The 22381-nt window shown below is 46.9% G+C and overlaps 1 protein-coding gene across 3 annotated transcripts in view; it reads left to right on the forward strand.

The window, feature by feature from the left end:
* IGSF9B (immunoglobulin superfamily member 9B) overlaps positions 1 to 21009 on the forward strand; it is a 125613-nt gene extending 104604 nt beyond the window's left edge. For all 3 annotated transcript variants that reach the window (XM_025190747.3, XM_089773391.1, XM_006135118.5), the window contains one exon: positions 58 to 21009. In XM_025190747.3, the coding sequence (XP_025046532.2) occupies positions 58 to 281 (224 nt within the window). In that variant the 3' untranslated portion in view covers positions 282 to 21009. The remainder of the gene's footprint in view (positions 1 to 57) is intronic.
* The last annotated feature ends 1372 nt before the right edge of the window (positions 21010 to 22381 follow it).

The following is a 22381-nucleotide window of genomic DNA, read 5'->3' on the forward strand; positions in this document are numbered from 1 at the left end:
GCACCCAGATAGACAACTAATCCTCTTTATTTCTTGTCCTTCCCTCTTCCTCCTCAGATGGTTCTGCCTCCCAGGTTCAGCAACTTCCCAACTCTCAGGTACTGTGGCCTGACGAAGCTGTCTCCCTCCGCAAGAAGAAGAGACACTCTCGTCAGGATCCCTTCGCTCGCCTCTCAGCGCTGAAGGATGACCTCTGCCACCGGCAGCTCCCTGAGGACCAGACGGCTATTCTCAACAGCGTGGACCATGATGATTCTGGCGGGCACGCCACCTTACTTTAGCGTAGCGCCAGCCAGACAAGGTTCAAAGGGGGGAGGGGGAGGGAGGGGAGATCTCGTGACCTATTGACACACGTGGGGAGAGATGGGGTATGAGCTTCAGGCTGGGTTCTCCTACCAACAGGCTGACTGTGCAAAAGCGATTGCGTCTCACTGGGCACAGTCTGCCTGGTATCGCATCCAGGGAACCCAGCATCCAGTCTTTGCCCACTGGGAGAGGCTCTCCCCTTCACAGGACACCTTCCATTTAATGCAGGTCATGGGGTGGGAAGGAGGGGAGGATATCCTAAATTAGAGGGGGGGGAGGGGAAAATACTTTCGCCTCACCCACCACCATGTCATGGGGCTCCTCTCCAGGAGCAGAAAAAGGTGAGGTTGGGGCATGCAGGGCTCAGAGCAAGAGGGTTCAACCTTAGGGCTGTCATGAGACTCTGTGGTCCCTCAAATCCCCCTCTCTGTTTTATGAGCCCTGGAAGAAGGATGAGGTTTTACATCCTGGCTTCCAAAAATACGCATCAATTTAAAAAAAAAAAACATAGGTGCAGATTGCAATGTATTTATACAGTGTGGCTGTGTCTAGACTGGCAAGTTTTTCTGCAAAATCAAATGATTTTGCGGAAAAACTTGCCAGCTGTCTACACTGGCCGTTTGAATTTCCGGAAAAGCACTGACGATCTCATGTAAAATCGTCAGTGCTTTTCTGGAAATACTATGCTGCTCCCGTTCGGGCAAAAGTCTTTTTCCGAAAGACTTTTGGGCAAAAGGGCCAGTGTAGACAGCACAGTAGTGTTTTCCGCAAAAAAGCCCCGATAGCGAAAATGGCGATCGGAGCTTTTTTGCGGAAAACCGCGTCTAGATTGGCCATGGATGCTTTTCTGCAAAAAGTGCTTTTGTGGGAAAAGCATCCTGCCAATCTAGACGTGCTTTTCCAAAAATGCTTTTAACGGAAAACTTTTCCGTTAAAAGCATTTCCGGAAAATCATGCCGGTGTAGACGTAGCCTGTGTGTTTGAGTAGAAACATGGAAGTAAGCAAATGATGTGAATTCACAGGAATCCTTTGGATTCCACAAACAATTAAGTGACAAAACAATCCAGATTGGAATTGATAACTCAGTTAATCTGATTACTTTAGAATAATGCATTGCAAAATTATCCCAGAAAATATTACCAGCGCAAAATCTCCTTGCCCCTGCGCCTTTTTGGGCAAGGATGATGAATAACAAAACCACAAATATTTTACTTCTGTCCACAAAACCTGCAGAACTCCAGGCTATCTTGCAAGGTCACACTCCTGCACACTCTCAAAGCTTGTTAATTTATGATAACATGTCTTTGCAAGCCTGCAAAATCGGGTGTGCGAGGGGGAGAATTTAAAACCAAGGATCTTCTATCCCACACTGTACTTTGTCAACTTGGATGAGGGTGGTGTAGATTGACAATTTATTATGCTTCTTCATATTCTTAGTAAATGTTCTCTAGTTTACTTTGTAAAATTAGTGAAGTCTTAGAATACAAGGTCTCACTACAGGAGTGTTGGCATTCTTTATGATTTGCTGCAAAAGGAGGAGCAAGGATGGATTTTCTGTGTAGAGTGTGAATGGATAAGCTACGACTGTGTACCCCCAAAAAGTGAGAGTTGCAACACGTCAGCCTGCACCTATCAGCCCTTTGCCCCACTAATGAACATAAACTGGGCGAATACAACGATGCCTGAGAGGAGGCTTTGGGGTGGTAACTTTTGGTCCCTGGAGTTGAATAGTTGCTTCTAGCAGCAGGCAGTAAAAACCAGTTCTGTCACCTTGCATCAGTTCTAAATGTGTTGCTGGTTTGTCACCTCCACCTCCGTTGTAGCATGAATGTGGGTGTAGGTGCATTGGGTTTTAGCGCTCTCATGATTCAGTCTGGGGAGTTACATTGTCCTCCTTTTACTCATGCCATTCCAGTTCTTCACCAGAGTGTTTTCTATCCCAGTTTCTTTGATTCACGTGGCCATCAGTTTCTCTCTGGATTGCATAGGTCTATATAAGAAGGGCAGCTCTGGTGTAGTGAATGGAATATGAGGCTAGGAATCAGGACACCTGGGTTCTAATCTTGGCTCTGCCAATGACTCAATGTGTGGCCTAGGGCAAGTCACGTAACCACTCTGTGCCTCAGTTTCCTCATCTGTAAAATGGAGATTATGATACTTAAGCTCCTTCGTAAAGTACCTAGAAGTCTACAGCGGGAAAGTGCTACATAAATGCTGAGTATTATGATATTCCTGTATTCATAAATATTTAGGTACTTTCTAAGAGGCAGGATCAAATGGTGCATCCAGGTCTTTGTGTGTTTCATCCCTTGTGGTGGAGTGCTAAGATCGTATCCTGCCTGGGAATAACACACTTACACTTCTTAAAGTATTTCATGGGGGCATTTTTTGTTTAAGTGATTTCAGGATGTAGAAAATGTCTCAGGTAGATCCTGGGAAGACTTACGTACTTCTTTGCACTGTTTCCATGGCAAAGGCTGTTCGCTCATATACTTCCCAAGATGTTGTTTTAAGTGGGGATGCCCACAATGTATTTCCCAGTCTTGCTATGGTTAACACAAGCTTTGGCTATTGTTTTTGCTAATGGTTGAACTTCGAAGGGCTCGGGGGGTTGGAGAAGCAGCCAAGAGTTTCAGATGCTTTGTAAAAGTGAGCAGTTTAGACTAAGCAATATTTCTGAGTCAGTTATTTGGTGAAATTTAAGGTAAACTTTTCTCTTTTCAGCCCACCTAGAAATATCCCCAGAAAACCTTTTTTAAAGATGTTTCCCAGCTCATCTGCTGTTCAGAAATAATAATAAAAATTACGGCACACTTTGAAACCTCAAAATCCTGATTAGGTTCAGAGCAACAAATTTGCACGTGAAAGGAGGATACTCTGGACAAAATCTGAATCTCGAGCATGGCTCAGGGCTTTTTGGCAAGTACATAGTTGGTATCCCTGGCTAGGTGAGAAACCAGCTTTGCTTGTGGCCTGAATGAGGATCTTTTTGGTTACTGTGTGTTTTAGGGATTGCCCGATACTCCACTAGGACCTGGATTGGATCGAATGTCTCTTGCACTCTAGGGGTAAAACCTGAGCCCCTGTGACTTCAGCTGACAGACATTAGTGCCACAGAGAAAACCAGAAACTAATTTCTAGCGCTGGTCCAACAGGCCAGTTGTTGGGTCTGATTTTTAAAAAGACTTCTGACAAGGGGGAAGGAAGCAGTTGGCGGGAGGTACCATCTCAAATTTTTGTAGGAATCTCTGCTTAAAGGTTCCTAGCTTGCTTTGAGGAAGACTTCATTCTGTGGGCGTATGCCCATGTATGCTAATGTCACAAGACTCTGGGCTGCTTCCAGTTGGTGGCACTGCACAGAAGTCGGCTATTTAGTCCTGCTTCCAAGCCATAGGTGAAATTGGCCCCTGTGCAGAGAGGTAGCACAATGAGTCAATAGTCTGACACTGTTGCAAAAACCGCAAATGTGATCCTGGGCTGCCTTAACAAGAGTGTTGTGAGCAAGACACGAGAAATCATTCTTCCGCTCTACTCTGCACTGATCAGGCCTCAGCTGGAGTACTGTGTCCAGTTCTGGGCAGCACAGTTCAGGAAGGAAGTGGAGAAGTTGGAGAGCGTCCAGAGAAGAGCAACCAAAAGGATTAAAGTTCTAGAAAACATGAGCTCTGAGGGAAGACTGAAAGAATTGGATTTATTTAGTATGGAATAGAGAAGACTGAGAGGGGACATAGCAACTTTTAAGTACCTAAAAGGGGGTCACAAGGAGGAGGGAGGAAAAATTACTCTCCTTGGGCTCTGATGATAGGACAAGAAGCAATAGGCTTAAATTGTAGCTTGGGAGGTTTAGGCTGGACATTAGCTAGAGCTTCCTAACTGTCAGGGTGGTTAAACACTGGAATAAATTGCCGAGGGAGGTTGTGGAATCTCCATCGCTGGAAATATTGAAAAACTGGTTAGTCAAACATCTATCAGGGATGATCTAGATGGTGTTTGGTCCTGCCATGAGGGCACAGGACTGGACTTGATGACCTCTCAAGACCCTTCCAGTTCTAGTGTTTTATGAATGTCTGCACACCACGTACGTCTCCCTGAAACTCTATTTTGATGAGTTGCAAAGATGGTCTGCCAGCTCTGAACAGGGCAAACTTCACTTCACTTGCAAAAATGCTTCCTTTTTCTGTTTTCTTTGTGACCATCCATGCAGGATGTTTGCTTTTTGAGCATTTTCTGAGCTATTTGCGGGACCTGTTCATATTAACCAGGCAGTCTTTTGGGACGACTGTCTCCTCAAGACCCTTTCAGTCTCCTGACTTACATAGCCGTAGAAGACTTAGATGCACGCGGCAGAATATGCCAACTCATTTGGACAGCATTCTAAGGACTTGTTTCTTTTGCAGAAGCTTTGAGCAAAGACCCCGTGCTTTTCACAGCCTTCAACGTTTAGATACTGGAGCTGCCATCCTCTCTATCTCTTTTTCAGCTCTGTGAGCCCTAGAAGAGCTGGAAAGGGAAATCCAGCCAGTGAGCCTCATGGAAGCATCTTTCCTTCTTCAGATGATCTTTTAGCCTTTGCAGTTGCTTCCTCTCCATCTCTGTGATCTTGGCTACTATTTGTGGATAATGTTGGGGAGGGGGAGAAGTGCTGGGCGTGAAGGGAAAAAATATTGACTCCCTGCAACCATAGCAGATGCTGTGCTATGGCAAATTGACTCTCATTCTGCAAAGTACTTTCACAACCAGACTCCGATGGGGCCTTCTAATGGGGAGGAGGTGGGTTCTCTTGACCTTGGCAGTCTAGGACATTTGAGTTGTGCCAGTTTGTTCTCCCGTTTCCACCCTGTTGAAAACTTTGTTATTTTTCTTGGTCAGCTACAAATACACCTTGTTCTTGAAGACGGCAGAAAAATTCCCGAGCCAAATTCCTTTTATGTAAACCTGTCCTAATGGGAAATGTTACGGTCTCTTCAGTAAAATTATGGCTGCACTCCGGATGGAAAAATGAGCACTTCTATTGGTTTTTCTAACAAATCCCAGGCAACATCCAAAACACAAAGTTTCACGGGAATCGTGATGCACCACCGGCAGCAGGAATGTGTCCCCCCCCCCCCCCCCCGTTCTACAGAGTATCCTGAATGTAAATACTACAAGGTCACAACATCACATCCATAGATTCTTGTCCCTTTTGGGAAGTCGGTTTTCCTGCTGTGTAGAATGATATTTCAGTGTAAGAATTCTTCCCATCACAATCCTTCAGCTCCTCTTCCCTCAGTCTCAGTTGCCAGATTTCTGCAGATTTTGACAACTTTTCCTGTTGCGGCTAGCTAGGCTGCTTGTGGAAATGGGCAGCAGTGTATGGAGGATGGGAGTGAAGGTACTAACACTTCTGAAAACAGTCGGCCCCGCTATCTCTGGGTGTTGCAGTCAGTATTCAGCCATACATTCAGGGAGAATTTCAACAATGCCTCTGTTTCTGGTTAGGTGTGTAGAAAATGCTGAGTCAGCTACCCATGGAAATCCCAGGGAATTATGTCGTGATAGCTATTCAACTGCGTATTGTAGGCTTGGCAAGTGAAGATATCCCTTATTAAATGGAACTGAGAGGCCTGGTTTGCGCATAGAGCTCTTGGCTCCCAGTCCTATTTTCATCTCTGCCACTGGCTCCTTCTGTGGCCTTGGACAAATCACTTCACCTCTCTGCCTCAGTTTCTCCATGTGTAAATTGGGGAAAATAATATTACCTACCTTTATAGGAGTGTTGTGAGGATTAATTAGTTGCTGTTGGGAGATAAAGTTGCACTACAATGCTCAGCATTAACTGCATATTTGATAGGGCTGTTGTGATGCCCATTTGATGGGTCTTGCCACGTAAGGCTGAAGGACAGTGCTCACCAGCATCACTCCTGAGTCTGCCAGATGGTCTTTCTCTCCTTCTTCTGTTCCAGAAGCTAGCTCTTTGCCCAAAGCTGGTTTGTCGTGGTTAATATATTTTCTGATGGGAACAGCATTTCCTATTTCTTACTACTTGAATCAGTTTTTATTTTTTTAAACTGAGAAATTTCGCTCATGAGTTTTAGGTGAAAAGCTAAGCTTTTCAGTGTAATCAATGAAAGCAGATCAAATGTATTGTTTTGGACCAGTTAGCTAAGCCTTGCCTACATGAGAAAGTTGGCAAGGGTGTTACCTGAGTCAGATTTTAAAATGCTATAGTTAAAATGGGGCATAAGGCAGAGTGGATGCTCCCAGTTGGGGTTAAGTGTGGCTCATTTTCTTTACTTGAACTTGCTTCTAATTGTTATAAGCAAAACTAAAGTAAGTCTCTCTAACATGATTGTCCAGCAGCCTTTTGTACCAGTTTAACTAACTCACTTAAATCATCACCTAAAATAATATCAGTGTCTGCACGAGAAAGCTACAAGGCTTTAAGGCACTCTGAAACCGAACTGAAAGTGTTCACGTGAGGGGAGTTACACCCATTACCTGACTAGGTTGGTACAAGGGTCTCGTGTAAATATGGCCCTTGATTTATTTATGTGCATTTATAAGTCCCTTGTCCCTTTGTATTATAGAGGTGGAGTGGAAGTTTTCCCCCTCAGTCCAGCCGCTCAAGAAGGTGTAAAGCTCTCAGGGCTATAAGCAAAACACATGGCCTGTGTTCAGAGGCACTTGTGTGGATGCAAAATTCTTGAGGAAATCAGATTTCATAGGCCCCAAAGGGTCAGACTCTGTTCCCGGATGCACTGGTGTAAATGTGGAGTTCCTCCATTAATAAACAATATAAAAACCAAATTATCCTAAAAAATTCCTGTTTGTAGAAGCCTAATGACAGTCTCATAAAAGCAATGGCTAGATTTTAATAAATAACTTTGAAAAGTTAATTGGTGGATAGCTAACGAAGATGTAATGCACTGCTTCTGTGTATGAAGTTGGGGCCGTGCTGTGCCCCATTGCTGCTGTGGGGGTACCGCGTGAGGGATTGGTAAACATCATGCGTGGGGATTGGACTTCTCCTGGAGATATCGGTTCATCTCTTCTGCGCGTAGCATTGTTACCCAAGGCTACCTATGGCCCCTTCTCCAGACTCGGGTGATATCTGACGCCTGGTGACTTGGCTTTCTATTTGGCATTTGCTCTTTATTTGAGACACAATCCATTGTTAGAATTGCTGCTTATTGTTGGGAAAGGCAGCCAAGACTTGAGTCGGAGAAAAAAAGGGAGGGGTGTTTTAGAATCCTCCCTGGACATCATCAGCCTGAGTGGCTTGGCTGGGGTTAGACAATTTTTGTTTCTTAAACCTTTTTGTCTCATGTACCCATGAGGTAGCTGAGCTCCCCTGGATCATCCTGGCTGGCCATCCTGACAGTCAGGGACCGTGCTTAGTCTTCCCTCCTAGTGGCTGGTTATTGGAGTCCCTCCATAATGAGCTTTCAGACATTACTGTGTTAGCTGGATCAGTTTTTCGGACTCTTCCGTTTCTTTTTCCGGTTTCCCTTCTTTTGGGGTTGGGAACTCTGCTTTCACTGTGCAGTGTGGGGACAGGGGTCTGGAGCCAGGCTGATGATCCCAATGTAGGATCGTTAATTGCTGAATTATTTTTTCCTGACAGTCACTAGTGCAGAAACCCAGCACCTCTGGCCTGACAGTCCAGATAGGCGAAGCACAACATAGTAAAAATGTTCTGGCTTGTATTTAACAAGTGCCTCCCTCTTGCCCTGTTACCTACATCGTGTGGGCTTGTATAGGCACTACAGCAATAAACATCATAATAAGCTCTTTGATTTGGGACCTATATTGCTACAATGGATTACAATGTTCAATGCTAGATGCTGGGAAAAGTCACTAACCTCAGATCAGGTCAAGAGCTGCCAGTTGCTTATGGATAGGAGTCCTCAGCAAAACGAGGCAGGATTCACCCTCCCGGCAGTACGGTCTGCCAGTGCATGGGCTAGAGATGAAGACATGCGTAGGCAACTTATCTCGTTTTAATCGTAGGCTTGAACCAAATCCATGGATCCACACGCACCTGACCTTTGAGACGTTGGGATCCAAGCATCAACTTCATGGCTCAGGCTTGGAGTTGGAGGCTGCAGAAGTAATTTCCCAGTGAGGATGGACCAAATCAACGCCAACTCCCTCTGTCACCCCACTTCCTGTGAACCTTTTGGGGTTCACCTGTGACTCCAGCCGAGAGCTGGCCACTGATCCTTTTGCAGAAAGGAACATTTCCGAGGAACTGAAAGAGAGATGATGTATATAGGTTCTGTATAAATATGTAGAAGCGCGTTGGAGAAGAGGTAGATGTAGTTACGCAGGCTTCTGATATATTTGCATGTAAAGGGGACGTTGAGGGTGATGGGGGTGATGTTAGCTGTTTGGTATCAGGGTGGGGAGGAGGCCAGGGAGGGAAGGGGATGGAAACAATACGTCTGGGCAGGGTGTGGGAGCAGACACGGGCATGGGGCACCCGTCTCGGCTACTCACGTTACCAAGGCCTGGCCTGCATTTTGGTCCTTTAACCCCACACCTGGACCCGCGGTTTTCTCTCGCTAACCATTGCAAATAATTAAAATCATTGAATCATGGCACCAAGGTAATGGAAATGGGTCTCGCAGCCTCTTCAGCTGAGTCCTGCAGGGCACCCGTGTAAAACCTGATGGGTTGCATTAAAGCTCTCTGGCCTAAGGAGTGGAGAAGGGGGCTGCTTCAAAGAAGAGTTTGGCCCAGGGGCTGTCTGGACTGGGAAGGGTCGAAGCAGAGAGGAGCAGCCAGTTGTATTGGTGCTAAGTCAGTGGGCCTTGGGCGCCATGCCACACCAGGTTCTATTGGGCCCATGTAGACCAGTGTTTCTTAAACTTTTTAAGACTGCGGAACACCAATCTTTTTTTATTTTTATGTGGAACACTGGGGGAAAGCTATTGAGCAAAAAACAAAAAACCGGTTGTGGCCCCTTTAATTGCCACACGTGTTGTCCCAACTGAGCTTCCGTCTCCGCTGGCAGGAGGGGAGGGGGGAGTTAAGAGTCGCGGTACACCTCCAATGTGCCGCGGCACACAGTTTAAGGAACACTGGTGTAGCCCTATGCCTTCACCCGTTGGCTGGGCCTTTGCTTTGTGTAGGGACTGTGGCAGGGACAGAGGGCGCTGAACAGATTGGGAGCGAGCAAGGCAAGGCGGTGGTTGGTCAGGCAAAGTCTGTTTCCTCACAGACACGCTGAGAATTTTGAGGTGTATTCAGGGATCCCGGCAGGAAAGAGTCCCAGGGACATGGGGTTCAGAGAGGGGCGCTGAGGGTTCTCACTTGTTTGCTAACTAACATCAGACCTGAGGGATGTTCAATGCACGGAACACCGACAGCATTTGCTCTACAGACCTCCAAGGCTTCATAACTGCATCCCAGCATGACCAGGAACGTGATGCAAGAGGAACGGATGACTTGGGCTACCAGACGCTCCACGTGGTTGTCCTGGCCAATGGGCAGTCAGCACAGTTTCTCTCGTGGCAATGCAAAAAGGGAGCTTATTTCAAACTTTCCCCTGCTCTTGGCGCAGGAGGGAGAGGTGGCTTTGCTTCCTGTAGGCCGGCAAGGGTTACCCTTCTCCAGCAGGGCTGCGAATTGCTGCTGGTGGCCAAGCCGATGCCACAGAGGGCCTCAGGCTGTCTGACAGCAGCCTGTTCTGCTTTTGATGTAGTCCTGAACCTCTGCCGAGGCACATGTTGCACACTGGATGTGTGTGTGTGTGTGTGTGTGTGTGTGTGTGTGTGTGTGTGTGTGTGTGTGTGTGAGAGAGCGCGCCCGCGCGCCTGGGGGGGGGGGGGCGTGTGTGTGTGAGAGCCTTGGGTGTGTGTCAGTAAGTAGCTCCAGTGTGTGCACATATGGGGGGGATACTTGTGGTGTGTCAGATGGACTTACAATGAGGGAGAATTGAGCATACCTTGCTGCCACGTGTGAAGATCTGAGTTTGCTCCAGCTGCTATGCCTTGGAGTCATTTGTCAGGAAGTGTGTTGTGTTAGGCGAGGGGCAGGGCTGGATTACCCAATAGGCAGACTAAGCATGTGCTTAGGGCACCAGCAAAGCAGGGGCACCAAAAAAAAAAAAAAAAAAATTTTACGGTATAGCATTGTTTTTATTTTTAATTGCATGGGGGGGGAGAACACCATAATCTTTTCCGTGCTTAGGGCCTCTAAAGGTCTTAATCCGACCCTGAGGAGGGGTAATGAAAAATAGTGCAGTTGTTCAGTTTTGGTGTCCTTATAAGAGCAGGATTCAGATCTCTCTGAGTTTACACCCGTGTAACTCCATTAACTGGACTGGGGTTACTCCAAGCATATACCAGCCTGTGGGAGAACTCTTTTCCAGGGGGTCAGGAACTGGGGGGAGTGTCCGTGGGCTCCAGTGCACTTACACTTCCTTATGGCTGTCTGTGTTGCCATGTCTCGGCTCACATTGTCTCCTTGGGCAGAGGATCTGTGTCTCAGCAGCTCTCAAACTGGCTGGCCCAGAGAGTGCTGTAGACACGAAGCATGCACATGCGTGGGGAGGATCAGGAAAGGCATGTGTACAAAAATCCTTTCTCCAGCAAATGCTCTGCTATGCGATTTAATGGCACCTCATTTTTTCTTTGACTTTTTTATAGTGTCGTGAAAAACAAACACACAAAAGCCCTTTAATATAAAATCCCCATTGATTTTAGTCTCTGGTCACTTAGGAGGAGAAACAAAACTCTTTTGCATCTGCTCTTCTCAGAAACCCTTCCTTTGTTCCTCGCTTTGAGACATGTAGTGTTCTCCATGCCAGATTGCACCAATGGGTATTTGAAGCTAGTTTCCTCACATAGTGACTTATGCCAGAAACTTGATGGAAAGATGAACACTTCTATAAAGTGGCCTGTCGCACAGGGTTCCTGTTTGCACTGGGGAGGGGGAGGGGGACTTTGTGTGGTTTTAATCTCTTTAGAGTCACAAGCCTCCCACCGCGAACACTGCTCAAGACTCACTCGCAAGCTGTGGCGTTCTAGTCGACAGACTTGTCATTGCTGGTAATATTTGCAACATTCCAGGAAACTGCCGGTCGGTCGCCATGCCCCATGTGGGAGTCAGGTGGAAGGGGGACAGACTAAGGCATATGCTGAAGGCAGGGTAGTGGGCCAGGGCCTCTGGTGGCTCAGTGGATAAGCCGTTGGCCTCCATAGCTAGGGGGGATGAGCTTGAGTCCTGCCCTGGGGAGGAGCAGGGCACCCACCACCACTTGGCCCAGCACTGGAGTTGAAGGTGGACAGGATAAAGCATCCATGGAAGATGGGGGTGGTGCTGCAGTTCCTTGGATGGCCTAACCGATAAGGGGCAGGCCTCTGAAGCCCAAGGTGGTGGGTTCAAATCCAGCTTGCAAGTGTATTTCTGCAAGTTACTGACTGGCCTGTCCCCTTGGCTTGTAGACTGGGTTCATCTCTTACCCTTTCAAAAATGCAGCAGTAAATGCCATGCTCACTGGTCTATCCAAAAGCATGCTCTTGTGTGCACCCTGTAGGAAGGCGATAGCCGACAGCGGCAAGCCATTATGTGCACAGGAGAGTCAGAGGAGATGGAGTCTTACCATAGGACTGAGAGTCAGGTCTGAGTTCCCATTTACACTGTTGACTTGCTGTTTCTTATCTTGCGTGAGTCGCTTCCCTGCTCTGTGCCTCTATTTCTTCATCTCCCAGACACAGAGTGCATCACAGAGAAGGTTGTGAAGTTTGCTAATGTTTGAGAAATGCTCCAGGACTGCCAGGCCTGATGGTAAACTCACTGTGTTAAAGTCTCTTACCCCTGGGAATGTGATGACCGCATTGGTGCGTTAAGCAATGGGCGCTTAAGTTGAGCTGTGGATGGCAAGGTTTATACATGTGAGATTTGTGTCAATTGGTGAGTTAATTTAATTTGCACTAGTTTACTTACACACACACACACACACACACACACACACACACACAACACTCTCATGGAATGATTAGTGCCACAAACCTTATTCCGCTCTCCGAGAATGGAGCTTGAAGCAGTTAGATTTAGAGGAGAGCTGAGGAATGCAGAAAATAAGTTCATTTCTTCCTTGCCTGCTCTGCAGAATGCGCTCCATGTAGGGAATGTTCTCCATCAATTTGTTCTGTCCCCATCAATGATCCCTTTAGAGATGGGTGTTCCTCCTTCACGTCTTCTAATTGAGTAGGCTTCTCACTGCCTGAGTCTCGGTTCCTTGTTTTCTGTACGGCACTACATAGTTCATCCAGTTGGACTGGGTAACGTCAAGACACATGCAATTGAGCGGACATCCCCATCCCAAATCCTGGGGTCTCCAGGAGTTTGGTAAATGCATGGCTTAGGACTTTAAGGTGGGGAGGAGGGCAGGAGGGGGTTGGCGTGGGTCTGGGGGAGTTAGCTGTTGCACGCATGCTTTTTAGTGATTATGTAAGGATTTTTAAATTAAAAAAAAAAAGTTGGTGTGTTCTTGGAGCTCCGGAGAAATGAGGGGCTGGCAGCCAGCTGTTTGCCTCAGGACAGAGTCTAAGAGCAGATTGAACACCTGCAACTTCTGCTGAAGTCAGGTGGCCTTCAGATCTCCGACAATAGTCCTGTAGCTGAATGGCTGGAAGCTCTGGAGAGGTGTGGAGGGAGGGATGGGATGTCACATAGCTGTCACTGTTTGTGTGAAGGAGCTGGGAAACCAGGTCTTCTTTTGTTCCCCGGTGTGGCCAGGAATCTCCTTGATCCTCTTTTCATTCTGGACAGAGCAAAATTTGGAACTGAAATCTGCCTTCCAAGTGCCCCATGCAACCCAGTTTAGCTCTGAATGTAACCAAGAGAAGAATTTGGCCCAAGATTGCGTGTGATCAAACCCAAGGTCTCGAAACAGGAGGGCTTCTTTTCTGTTCCTCTTGAGCTCACAAGCTAAAATGCCTTTGAGGAATAAACACAGGGGCTATACATCCGTAGGGGCAATACCTCTCCCTTGGAGATGTTGATCCGGGGGCCTTAAATTGCATGTACGTTTCCTGTTTCTGAAACACCAGGTGAGAATGAAACTGACTTGACAGGTCAGTGTCTGTGCAATCCCATAAATACATGACCTTTGTGTATTGAAAATGGCATTGTATATAAAACTATATAAATATATATTTACTTTCTTTTAAATACTTTCAATTTATTTCCCTCTCCCTTTGAAATAGAAAGTACTTTATTAATATGCATCCAAAATGTCCATGAAGATCGAGAGGCCATTGGAGGTGGAGAGAATCTAACAGCAGGAGCAGAGCTACTATTTTTTAATTGTGTTGCATTTAGAATTCTCCACTTCTTCATCCATATATAAATATAGATAAATATATATATATATATATGTGTGTGTGTGTGTATATATATTGTAAGTCACACAGTCTGCTTTATTTTTGTACCCTTGCTTAGCTCCATTTTGAGCAGCGCAGTATCTTAGGGTGATCGTGGGCCTTGTGACGCAACAGATCCTCTGTGTGGCCCAAACAACTTGTCCCAGCTGAAGGTTTCCTCTGGATCAGATGGGTCCATTAGGAATTTCTGTGATTTTTTTTTTTTTAAACCCTTGCTGGAATCATGGAGCTTGCTGGACAACAGCCGGTTTGGATTTCCTTTACGATGAGTTTTGAATCGATCTGCTTCACTTCGGTTCTTGCAATTCGTGCCTGTGGTGCAGCTTATCTGTGAAGTGCGTTGAAGTTGTCGCTATTGTACATTATCACTCCAGTGTAAAAACACTATGCAGGGGATGGGGAGAGTGTTTGTTTAAGCTAGTGGAGGCTGTATGTCTGGGTGTGCAGATCTTGCCTAGTATTACAGCATTCGGTTTTTCCATGTGCTGCTTCTGCGTGGATCTGTAGGGTTGTGGATGCTTCTTTTTAGGAGGCCCCGTGTGACGGGAAAGGTAATGGGCTGCTCCTGTGAATTAGGGATGTCTGCACCGAGAAGGCCCCTGTGGCTGTATTTCTGCTTCAGGCAATGTTTGACATTTATTTTTCTGAGAAGGGAATTTGTCCTTTATTTTTTTAAAGCCTTTTATGGGGAAACAAATGAGCCTTTTAGTTTTCAATTAAGAAATCCAAGCCCTTAACACCTCTGCAATTGCCATGGAAGTGGCATGGCTGTGTGTTCACAGCCCAGGCAGGCGGCCTCTGCATCGGATGAGCTGGGTCTGGGACAGCTGGAGAGAGAGGTTGGATTTGGTAATATTGTTGAAGAGGATACCGTTCTGCTGATTGTTCTGGGCCCCTCCGGAGCTTCTCCAGATGTAGGAGGCCCAAGAAGGGAACACCGTTACCTCACTGTGGCTTCCATTGGTTCCCAAGCCTTGTGGTCCCTCTGTCTTGGAGAGTGTTTTGTTGCCTTTACAAAACCTGCAGAACTCAGTGACACTGGCGGGGATGAGTGGGGCTGCGGGCAGCTGTAGCTGACGTTTAAAGATGATCTGTTTTGTTCAGCACATTGGAGTGGAGCAGCTCTCAGCAGCTATCGACTTTGTCTGCTGGAGGCCTCCAGTTTCCAGGGCATCCTCAGTGGAAGCACGGCTGTGAGTGGATTTGTTTGGTAAGCTTGGGAAGGCATGGAGACGTCGGAGGTTTCCAGGGAGCCCTTCGTGTGACCTCTAGACCGCTTCAGTTAGGGGCACGTTGTCTGTAGGTTTCACACTGTAGCATGGAATTCAGTTGCACACTGTAACAGAGCATCATCTATCTAGGTAACTCTATACCTGTCCTAAAAGGATCCCGGACTTTAAAGCCTCGGTTGGTGTCCTGTGGGACTGCCTTGTTCTGTCCTCTCACCCGAAGTCCTGTCTATGGTAAAGGTTGAACCTCTCTAGTCTGGCACCCTCGGGACCTGACTGGTGCTGAATCAGAGAATTTGCCTGACCATGGGAGGTCAATATTGTCTAACAGCATTACCAACACTTCCACTGCTCACTGGGCTCTTACAAGAATTTTGGGGTAAATTAGAGCTAAATAACAGCACAGAACCCTGAGTCAGGACTGGTGGCTGTAAGCAAACTTTATGGGACAGCGAGAAACTTGGCCACACCCATGCTAAGTGGACATCCAGCTCACTAAAATCATGCCAGACCACGGATGTTGCTGGATCAGTGTGTGCCGGAGTGGAGAGTTTCAACATGTACAAGCAGAGATAGTGCAGGTGTAGTTTTAACTCCCCACAATTCCTCCTGCCCTGCAGGGTGCATTCCATAAAATAACCCCCCATTCCTGCATGAAAACAAAACCCTGCTCCCTTTCTCCTGGAGTTGTACTGGGGCAGGACTGGTGACTGCATGGTGGGTGCAATAGAGTGTACTAGGGATGGGTTTTTCCAGTTTTTCTGCAAAGCAGCATTGAGCCAAACCAGACAAGACTCTGAATTTGGGTGAGTCGAGGGGGAAGGTAATTTCTGAAAGACTGGAAAGACTCTCTTTAAATGTAAGCAGAAGGGCTGCCAAGAATCCTCACACTGGGTTTCCATTGCATTTTCCCGTTGCTGCCCGGCCCTGTGTCACCCACCGAGATTCCACAGGCAGAGAAGAGCAGAAGGACCTGTGTAGCTGAGCTGTGTAGCTCAGAAAGGGGAGCGGTCACCATGCTGGGGCATTAGCTGTACGACAGGTGGGAGAGACAAACGGATTCTCTTGAGACGAGTGGCAGAATTCCCGAGGACTTCTCCGAGACCGAGGATTGGCTCAAGACCTTGGGAAACGTGGGATCTGCTTTCAGGAATGAGCCGTAGGAAGTCCTGAGCGCTAATCCCGATTCTGATGCTCATTTCCCAGAGTGCCTTTGGGCTTATACGCTAGGAGCCAACCTCCCCTGCGGAGGATTGAGGCGTTCTTGTTTGCAGCGCTTTGAAGCTGGAATCTTGGCCTTGCAAAGTGCTAAGTAGTATTATGTGGACTCGAGGCTTGGAGCTTTTGGCTCCCTCTACCTCTTTCTCTTCCTCTTTGGGCATCTGACTCTGCACCACTGGCGACAGTGGGAGTTTTACCTGGGGCTTCAGTGGGAGCAGGCGCAGGCTCTCGATGACTAAAGGGGAGGTGTTGGCTACTGTTCCCATAATGCTCTGAAGTCGGAGGCCCGGGCAGAACCTCCCGTAGGTCCAGTCAGCATTTGCTGACTGAGGCTGAGCTGGTGGCTAGATACTGAGCAAAGGGCTTCGCCCTGGACTTGGAACAAGCAGAAGTGCGGGTCAGGGAAATGGTAGCATGGAGAGGATTTCTGGAGTGCGCAGGCCGCGCTCCTCCCATCACTGGCCCCGTTGCCTGCCTCTCTCTTGCTGAAAGGTGGCCTGGTTCCCTTGGACGTGGCCATGTAACTTCCATAGCTGAGTCCGCGTAGAGCTGTAAACGCTTGGTCTCCTTTCTAGCATGTGTGCTTTGTGGGTGACCTTTCTCCCCACTCTGCAGAGTAACCAGGCCCGTCACAAGTGCATGAGCATGGTCTAAAATCTGAAGGAAGATGTGGAAAATCCCATCTTCTCTCCCCTCTCCTGCTGGGTCTCTTCACGGAAACAGCTCTGCCAGTGGGATAGGCAAGTTGCCTACGGCTGTAGGATTCTTTTATAGTCTGTGTGACGCTGATCGTGTGGCTGCGAGGGGTGTGCACACTCCAGATATCACACTGATCTGTTCCCGCGCAGGCGAAGGAGCGCGTGTTGCCCACATCGCTTGGTTTGTGTCATGGGCTCCAGCTTTAAGAGCCCAGCCAGCAATAGTCTGGCGGACCTAAAAAGCCGTGGATTGTGGCTGGAGAAGCTCTTTGTGTCGTCCGACCACAAACCATGCGTGGCTTCCGAGGAAAATGACTGGTGATGTGACACGAAGGGATACACGCTCGAGGGACACAGAATCGCCCATTGCCTCCGTACTGAAAACGGTCACCTGCTAGCAGTCTTCTTACTTGTGACTTTCCCGCGAGGAGGAAAGAGCAAAGATAGAAAAGAACTGCAAAATATACTTCAACATCTTCCATCCCCCTTCCTTAACCCAAAGGGGTTGTACAGCAAGCAAGTAGGTAATGGGGCACAGAGTAAGAAATCCACCAGAGGTGACCTAAGGGCACTCTTCATATAGAACCGGCTCCAGTCCCTTACTCGAGATCTTACCTTGGGAAATTTCCACAGTTCCCAAGAAGGCACTGCATGGTGGAACGGTATCATGAACCAGCCCTTTGAGCTACGCTGTGCTACTATCACAGTCACTTCCAAAACTAGCCTGGTACACCACGCTCTGTACCAGGGTAACTCCGACCGGCTAAAGCATGAATGTAACCCGTTTGCAAGGAGTTCAAACTCTTCGAAACGGTGCAGTTTCTTTCATCAGTATATCCTGTTATGTTTCTTGATCTTTTATTCTTTTTTTTTTTTTTTTTTTAAGGGAGTGTTTCTAATGACGAGCCAAGATTTGTTCAAAGAAAAGCATGGTAGATGGCACGTCTAGATTGCATTGAGTAGCAGTAAACGAGTGAAACAGTCAGAAGGACAAGGGCTGTCCTTGGTTACCTTGTTCGCTTGTGTGGCTGACAGCTCTCTGAGTTTGGAACACTCACATTGTGATGGTTTTTTTGGGAGGGGGCAGGGGTGTTAGCAGCTTTCCCATTTCCCCCATCTTCCCCCCACCCCAGAAATCACTTACAGAAAAAAAGAGGAAAAATAATGGAGAAAAGACGTTTATGAAGCACACTTTCTACAGTAATATTAACTCTCTTGATGCCAAATGCAAACCAACGGCACCTCGTTTCCAACCTGATGCACTAGCATTTAGGGAGAAACCTTGGAGACATGCGTCTGTCCACTTTCTTTTTTGTTTTTTTTTAATCACCAGCCCCAGTGTCCATCCATCTGCCATGCCCCTGTCCAGTGCAATGCAGGTTTTGTTGGGGTTCTTGCGGGGCGAAGTGTTGGAGGGATTTGCTTTAAATGGTGGTTCTGGGAACTTCGGGATTTTTAAAAACCTTAAAATGAGAAGTAAAAGGGAGGGGACGTGAACACAGGGAGTCAAAGGCTTTTCATTATGGGCCTTGTAATACCTAGAGAGCTTATGTGGAAGCCCCCTACAGGATCAGAGGTAACGAAGGGATTTTCCTGAGCACTCTTTTGTGTTAATCTGCCGTGTGACTGCTTGGTTGGAATGTCCCATCCATTCTCCTGCCCAGAAATGCTTAAGGGCCTACCTAACCTTTCAGGTCAGTCCCAACCAATGTTCCCTCTAATCGTTTCATCCATGCGTGGAATACATTTTATGTGCGCTGAGGCATGTGCACCACCAGAAGAAACAAAAATCCTATTGATGGGCACTCTGCTAATCTGCTGGGCAGCATTTGAATTTCACCTGAATGGTCACAACAGCGCCCAGCTTACAGGGAACACTGGTCCAACCCCACTTCTGCCCGGTGATGTTCACAACGGCCAGTGCAAGGCATGAGGGCTGCTGATTGCAGAATGGATCTAGACGGGCTGGTGGTCTTGGAGATGCTTTTTCCCCCCATCAGTTTTTTCCCCTCTATGGGCTTCGCATACACACCTTCCTTTCTTCCCTGTGCTTAGTAACTACTTACTCTTCTTTTAGAATGACCCTACGATGGGGCATGGATGCCGTATCTACCACTCAGTCTCAAAATTTAAGACAAGACAACTTAGGACTTTCTGTGCAGACTTTGTTTGTATTTCTCTTGTGGGAAAACCCTACTGAATTTTAATAACAAATGACCACTTTTCTGTTGGTCTCTTGAGTCATCCTATGGAATTTAGTAGGAAATTATATCCCTATAGAATTGTGTAGGCTAGTTTGCAACTCCTATATAAAGCTTATCATTTTCTATTCAATGTGATAAGTTTAGAGCCTGTGGAACCCTGTTGAATTTCCACAGACCTCTAACGGTTTAATTCCCTGTTCAACCAGTGGGTTTTTTTTTGTAGAACTCCAAGTGATCTTCTGTTGTGTAGGGTATTTTTTTTATTTCTTTCTTTTTCAGACAACTTGCCTATATTTAAAAATGACTTTAACCCTTGAAGACCATTCAACCTCGTCTCCATTTTTTGAATGTCGAGTATTACAATGTATAACACACATTAGGGTGCTCTTTGGTGCTGTTTAAATGGTAGCCAGTGGAACTGACTTTTTTTAAATAACAATAATAAAAGAAACTTTTGTCCCACTGGTTCCTTAATGTGCGTTGTTGTGGTTTTCTTTCTTTAATAAAGGTTCGTGATTTGAACTGAACTTCCGTGATCTCGGTTGCTGACATGTGCATGTCAAATCTTAGCCACTGGGCCCGGCCCATGTAGCGACGATGCCAGTCGCTGCTGCAAGTTGTGCAGGCTGTGTACCAGGTTAACAATAGTTTTTGAGTTTCGTATTCCTTTTTGTGTCAAAATTGCACAGATGCACACAGCAAAAATAGGCGACCTGAGCCCGAATGGCAACTAGAGGGTTAATTTTTAACTTCAGGTATGTTATTCAAGAGAATAAAATTTAAAAAAAAGAAGAAAAACAGAACACTATTTTTTCAGTAAGCTTTTTTTTTTTCTGTAAACGATTTAGAAATAAATCCAAGACATGATGGTGCTGTACCAAAGCCTTATACAAAACTTATTCTGCGCTCTATATAATCTCCCGATAGCTGTATTGTTGCTCTCAGCCTCTGTTTTTGTGAAGGTCTGTAAAATACCAGCAGGGGGCAGTAAGGTCCTGGACTTGGCCCTGGAAGTTTAGCTAGTGCCAGTATTTTGTCACTCCAGAGCCCGGGCAGGGAGCCTCATTTCTGCTGGGGAAGGACATTGGTCAAGTTTTGTCTGGCCCTTGACAGTGTAATGAGGGGAGGAAACAGGGATGTTTCCTCTTGGGTCTCGGAGGGTCAATGCAACCTCCTGGGGAGGGACAGCTCCTTTTTGCTCCCCTCCCAGGCTGTCTCCTGGGAAGCTGACTGCAGAGAACCCTCAGGAATCTTAGTGTTTCCCTTGATGAGTTTGCAGGCCCAATTCTTGCCCCCTGCACTGATGCACTCCACTTTTGAGGTCTGTGGCTGGGCCTGGGTGTTACAGAACAAGGGAATTTGGCTCTAGCGGGAGAAATCTTCCAACTCAGCCATGCTGGCACTAGACCTGCTCGGGCCAAAGAAACACTGACTTTGCCTGGTTCTCTCTGTCAAACAGCATTTAGTCGTCCTTCTCCCCGGCACTCTTTGCCTGTCCCAAATGAAGAGCTAACCTGATTCACATTCACTGGAGGCAACTCCTACCCGCTTCTGGTTGGGTGGCTCTAAGCAATAAATCCACTCTGTCAGTCTGCCAAGGATGTTGGCCGCTGAGGCACTTGGGCTACTGCCAATTGAAACACAGAGTCTAACGTTAGGGGGAAATTAATGTGAAGCCCTGCCTTAATGTGACTGGCTAGTCCCTAGACCTTCACTTGCTGGTATTTTAAGGCCTGCTGAGTACTAAACAACTCATCACCAGTAACATTGCATGACCATAGATTTGATTTAAAAAAAAATGTACCCAATTAAGAAATTATGGCAGTGTTGCAATGTTACGTAAAACTAGCCATTCTGTAGGAGAACGATGGATTTTGGAATCGATAACGTTTAACATTGAATTGCTCCTCATGTAACATTACTTTGCTTCAGAAATGTTTTGTATTTTGATATAAATAAACATTTGCTTAAAAAAGGCTGGCCTGTGGCATTTGCTTGCTTTCAGTTTCTTGCTCTGGGGCCATGTGCTAGTGTGAAATCCCTTTTTTTCTTGTGACTTCTCCTCTGTCCGTGGTCCAGCCGATGAGAACGTAAGAGCGGCCGCACTGGGTCAGACCAACGGTCTATCTAGCCCAGTGTCCTGTCTGCCGACAGTGGCCATTGCCAGGTGGCCCAGAGGAATGAGTAGAACAGGGAAACATCAAACGATCCAACCCCCGTCACACATTCCCAGCTTCTGACACAGTCAGATACTCCCTGTGTCCTGTAGGTGATGTTACGGGAATCTTCCCTGGCTCACGTGGTATCACTACTGTTGAGGTGAGTGACTGGAGAATTCTGACGTCTCCAGCATCTTACGGTCACATTAATCACATTACCCCCCGCGGCACGAGTGTAAATGATGAGACAAGAGAATCAATTATCAGAGGGGTAGCAATTATCAGAGAAGCAATGGAACTGAAGTTCCATGCCTGCCTGGGTAGGACTATCCCCTCCCTCTTCTGTGCTCCAGCCACCTCTCCACAGCCATACACACACAGAAAGTTCTTCATGTCCCAGGAGGTCACATAGTTGGGACACTACTGGTGTTGCCAGATCAGTCTGACCTTTCAGAGGAACCCTGAGAAGTCTATGGGAACAGACCCTGGAGTAGGACTAAACCACTGGCTTCAACTTTTTTTTTTGTAAATCCTCCTCCCGGTAGGTTGGTTGATCTCCCCACCTTTTGCATCTTCTCAGGTCATGCCAGGCACAGTTCCCATGTCTCTTTTGCCATCAATCACACAATTGTTAGCTCCAGTCCGTTCATGGCAGCTTGATCAGCTACTGTCTTAACAACTAAGTTGTTCAGTCTCGGAACTTTTCGCTAACTCTCACTCCACCTATGAAACCCTTCGATTTTTGAGCAGAGTGGAGCAGTTTTTCAGGTACAAGTATTTCTCCATCGCAGCATGTCAGAGAAGGGATTGTGCTTTTTTCTTTTGTTGCGCACAAGGAGCAAAGCACTGTTCTAAGCTGCAGTTAGTTAGCAACTTTCCACCTGGAAGATCCCAACATTCTTCCCAAACCCTATACAGGAACCTTTTCACCCACTGCTCAAATGCAGACCCCTCTGGTGTGGAGTACAGCAGCTGTTTCTACAGCGACGTGACACAATTGTTTTGGGGCAGGAAGCGAAGAATCCCGTAAAAACAGCTGCGAGGATTTAGGGCGGTAGATGGCCCTACTTAACCATGTCTAGCTAGACAGTGGAAAGCCTTCGGGGAATAGGATTAATGCCTCAGATCTTACGAAAATCACCGTGGGATAGTTAGTGGCCCGTGCTGCAGCTTTGTGTCAGGTGGGAAAG

The sequence above is a fragment of the Pelodiscus sinensis genome, chromosome 25 (genome assembly GCF_052426305.1).
Source record: "Pelodiscus sinensis isolate ZL-2025 chromosome 25, ASM5242630v1, whole genome shotgun sequence".
NCBI classification, from domain to species: domain Eukaryota; kingdom Metazoa; phylum Chordata; order Testudines; family Trionychidae; genus Pelodiscus; species Pelodiscus sinensis.